At 30.2% G+C, this 4,918-nt stretch overlaps 1 protein-coding gene across 1 annotated transcript; it reads right to left on the reverse strand.

Annotated features, from left to right (window-relative positions):
• Positions 1-1,475: 1,475 nt before the first annotated feature.
• Positions 1,476-4,509, reverse strand: LOC104101087 (protein CHLORORESPIRATORY REDUCTION 6, chloroplastic). Its single transcript, XM_009608499.4, has 4 exons — positions 4,212-4,509; positions 3,373-3,504; positions 2,476-2,684; positions 1,476-1,846 (listed from the first exon to the last, which is right to left on the reverse strand). The coding sequence occupies exons 1-4, from the start codon at positions 4,438-4,440 to the stop codon at positions 1,640-1,642; spliced, it is 777 nt and encodes a 258-aa protein (XP_009606794.1). The 5' UTR covers positions 4,441-4,509; the 3' UTR covers positions 1,476-1,639.
• Between the last annotated feature and the right edge of the window lie 409 nt (positions 4,510-4,918).

The raw sequence follows: 4,918 nt of genomic DNA on the forward strand, positions 1-4,918 counted from the left end.
TTTGAACAGTGTTTCCGTTCAGATTTATCTTTACATGAAAAGTGACAAAATTTCGCTTATTTTTAAAACTATGACTATTTTTCAATTACCACTTGTAAATCTGATCACTTTTGATAAAACATAACGACTATAAGTTCTCGCTCATAAACTGCCGAACATACTTAACGTGACGACTAAAAATATTGATCAACTGCCGAACATTTTCGTTAGCAGCAGACCTACAATTAGAAAACTTGGATAATAAACAACTGACATCGTTAAAATTTCCAATGATAACTTGACATACATAATTGGAGAAACCTGATCAGTTAATTACTATGGTTTATGAGGTTGCTTTCACGAATGATCACTCATTTTTATTGCATCATAATTATTAACCATCTTCTTAAAGAAAAATGCTTACTCAACTTTGCTTAAGTATTACTTAAAAAGCTATTAAATATTTTTTGTAACTAAAAACTCACTCGAGTTTGTCTATATATTATAAAAATAATTTTATGTCCCACTACACCATGTTTTATTTATTTTCTGATTCTTTGTGATACTTAAGCAAAATTGAGTGAGTTTAATTTATGGCCAACAACTTATTGTACTAACTTTCTATAACATTTCAGTATAAGTTGAGCAATTTCTTCGTTACGAAAAAAATAGCTTAATGACTTTGGTGCAATAAAGTAAATATTGAGTAAGCATCCATGAAACTAATTAATCATGTATTTTATCTATATTTCCTAATTATAACAAGACTTAGAGTTTTGCAGTTGGGGAATTGGGTCAAGCAGATGAGTTAGATTAAAAATTTAGTGAATATATTTGAAAATCACAAAATAAATAAAAAGGAAAAAGATAAAACACAAAGAAGAAAATTTTGGGCTGTTGGGTTGGGCTCAAACGCAAATTTGGGCCTTTTGTAACTTACAGGTAACTGAAGTAAAATGTTTTCTCGAGGCCCAAGGGGAAAAAAGCAATTAACAAGGGTTAAAATGATTAAAGTGTGAAAAGTGGTATTTAGAGATGTCATACTGGGTAAAAAATCTCATCTCAATAAACAAAAACATGCTACTACAGAAAATTGGATAGAATTACTTCAATTAAAGAACAAGATAGTCTATCTTTTAACTTCTTTTCTCAAAAGGAACTCGTTTTTTTCCCTCAACATGTCAACTAAGAACTGAAAAAGAAAAGTAATACTCTTAATTTTTCCTGCAGGAGAAGACTTGATTTTGTTTTCTTTTCGCCTTTGAAATATTAAGGGCAAATATCACTTTTAGTCCACGATCAAAACTATTTACATTCGTTAGCGATAAAAGTGTATAATATTTTGTATATTTTTATCTATAACATATATAAATATATATATATACAACAAAATATACAAAAATATATATTTTCGGCTATTATTTTGAAAACAGTTGTACAATTTTATTTTTTCAAATATATATCACCTTGATATAATTTCAACTAAGTAAAAGATGTACATCATATGATTTAATATAACGTAATCAAAACCATATCTAATTTAATATGAAACTCAGACCTCCACAACTACTAGCTACGAATAGAAAAATAAGCTTTTGATATTCCACATATTCAAAAAATTTAATTTTTGGAGAAGCCTAATTTTCCTCTTTCTTCAACTTTATGAAGTATCAATATGGTGTTTATCAATCAAGTCAAAAAGTTCATCCCCAATTCCAAAACCAAGCATTCTTGCCATATCTTTTGTCTTCAGTCTTGGCATTGGAATCTCATTTTGCTTCAACCAAGAATACACAACAAACACCTTATTCATCACAAACAACTCCAATGCCTCTGGATTGAATACTACCCCCATTTTCATACTCATCTGTCAACAAAAAATCTTGAATTAAAAAATAAATCTGCCAATAAAAAAGCATGAATTTAAAGAAAACGTCGCCTTTAGTTTAATTGAACAAAGCTCTTGGAGCAACGGTAATAGTTAGTGCCATGTGATCAGGAGGTCACGGTTCAAAACTACCTCTTGCAAAAACATAAGAAAAATTAACCTAAATAGCCGTCTATCCAACTGCTTAAACTAAATATAACTGGTGAATGTATAATATGAGTATAATTCATGTATAATTTATGTATAATCAGTATATAATATATGTATACCGGCTAATGAAAAGCAAACAGTAAATCCAGCCGGCTATTTGTGTAAAAATTCCTAAATACAAGGTAAAACATACAATAGTCCTAATGATTTGACTCTTTTTGAGAACCCGCCCATAATACAAACTTAGTACACGGAACTGCCTATTGTTTAGATTAATCAAGGATTAAATATATGCTAGAATATGTTAAAATAAACTGATTGTATAAAATAAATTACACATCAAGGATTCAAATACACTAATTGTAATTGTGTAAAAGTTTTTTACACTATCAGTGTCTATAAGTTAAATCTGAACAGAGAAAGGCAACATTTAGATTAATTCAAGAAGTTTATAATACCTGATGGGGTACCAACATTGCTGCATAACGTGCAAGCTCTCCAGCTCTCCAATCCAATAAAACTGGCAACCATGGGTAAGTAGCATCTAGTCGAACGAACCATAGTCGTATATCTGGAAATTCTGATAATTCCCTTGGATCATATTTATCTTCTTTTGCGTAGTTGATTGTAAAACCAATTGTCCTTTCCAGAAACTCTTTTGGCTTGGCTATTACAATTTTGCAATATTATTAGCATCATAATACTGTGCTAATCCAAAATACGAACAAGATTACGCGTTTTATGACCTATATAGGTTACGGGTTTGAGCCGTGGAAGTAACCAGTAATACTTGCATTATGGTAGGTTGTTTATATCACACCTCTTAGGGTCTAGGGCGGAGCTAGAAGCCCAGGTATGAGTTCGGTTGAACCCATTAGTTTTTGCTCAAATAGTGTATTTGTGTTTAAAAAATTCATTAAATATATACGAATACTAAATTCAGAAACCATAAAGTTGTCCTCGGTCTAAAATTCAGAATCCATAAAGTTAAAATCATGACTCCGCCTCTGCTTGAGGTGCGGCCCTTCCCCGAACTCTGCCTCCTGAACGCGGGATACCTTGTGCACTGAGCTGATTTTTTAATGTGTTTATGGAAATTGGATAAGATGGAAAAGAACGAATCTATTTAAAAAATTATTAAGTTATTAATTACTTTTTTATTCTAACATGTATTTCCTCCGATTCTTTTTATTCACTTTAGTTAAAAGAAACTTGCTAGTTTAAAAAGTTTAATTTTTTAAAAATTTTACCTTCACAGTCCCAAGAAGACGTATAGTGATTAATTACTAGCTTAAAGAAAGAAATAAAGGTAATATAGTCAAATTATTCCTAAGATTAATTAGTGTAATACATACCAGATAAGGGTGATGATAATCCAGTTGCAATCTGAAATGGGGATAAATCAAGTCGTCGAATGATGTCATTATCTATTACAACTTCGTATCTACCTTCTGTTGGTGGCATTGGTGGAGGTGCTACTTCTGTATCTGTTAATCAAAATTACAATTGTAAGTTAATTAAAAACGCCAAATTATTTCTCAAGTAAAATTTTCCACCAGAAAAAAATGGTTCTACTATGAGTTATCTTATCATTTTGTAATAATAATAATAATAAAAGGACAATGCTCAATTGGAACATGAAAACATGACGAAATACTAAGGGGTCGTTTTGTTTTAAGACAAAGTTTTGATGGGATTAATTATTCTGGTACTATTTTTTATTGACGGTTTGATATGTTGTATTAATCCTTGAATTGTTAATTTTACTGTTTTATCCTGGATAACTTATTCTAGGATTATTATTCCACCATCTGACATGTATAAATTATTCTTGTACTAATTTTAAACCTGAAATAACTTATTCCAGAATTAATAATCATAACCAAATAAAGGATAAAACGATACAATTTTTTTATCCATGGACTATTTTTGCTTATCCACCGTACTAAGCGACTCCTAAGAGATGGACTACAAACGACATTCTGTTACGTCAATAATGCTAAAGGAATATTAACTGAACAAAATTGGGATAATACGAATTGAAGGACATTGCATTGCTCAATTGGAACATGAAAACATGATAAAATAATACCAAGAGATAGACTATAAACGACAAATGTTATATAAACGAGACCAAAGAATATAATAAAAGAATGAACTTATGATATATAAATGAAGTAATTAATGAGCTTACTTTCTTGCTCATCATAAAGGGGGAGGTCAAAATTCCCAGAAGGATTGAATGCTACAAAAACAGCAACTTGTCTCAGCTGGGATTCTTGATTTACCTGTGAAGAAGAAGAAGAAGAAGTGAAAGAAGTTGAAAAATCTGAATTGGGTTTATAGGAAATTAATGGAACAAAAGCAGGAATTGTTTGTTTGAGAGGAGAAGAAAGTGTATGTAATGGTTTTGTGGAAGCCATGGATAAAGAAGTAATGACTCTTGTTTCTTGTGATTTTTTTGACAGTTAAAATAGTTTTTATGTTAGCTTATCACCTTTTTTTTCTGGCCTTGTGTTTATATCCATACTAGCGGAGTTCTTTTCAAATTGCATAATTGGGCTGGAACAATTGACTTTTTTTTTCCTGTAGATACGAAATTACGATAATATTTATTCGTTTTTTTTTTATTTTTATGATTTTCGATTTACAAAAAGTAGTTAAAACCTTTTTTATAAATATAATATATATAAATTCTATCAAAACCTACAATTTATATAATTTGTATACAACTTTTGTGGTACAGTATCCGATTAAAAGCTACCACTTACATAGAACTTATATACAACTTATATACTCCCTCCGTTTCAATTTATGTGAACCCATTTGATTGGGTACGGAGTTTAAGAAAAGAGAGAAGACTTTTGAACTTGTGGTGTAAAATGAAACACATATATTTTG

Source organism: Nicotiana tomentosiformis, chromosome 11 (assembly GCF_000390325.3).
Source record: "Nicotiana tomentosiformis chromosome 11, ASM39032v3, whole genome shotgun sequence".
NCBI classification, from domain to species: Eukaryota; Viridiplantae; Streptophyta; class Magnoliopsida; order Solanales; family Solanaceae; genus Nicotiana; species Nicotiana tomentosiformis.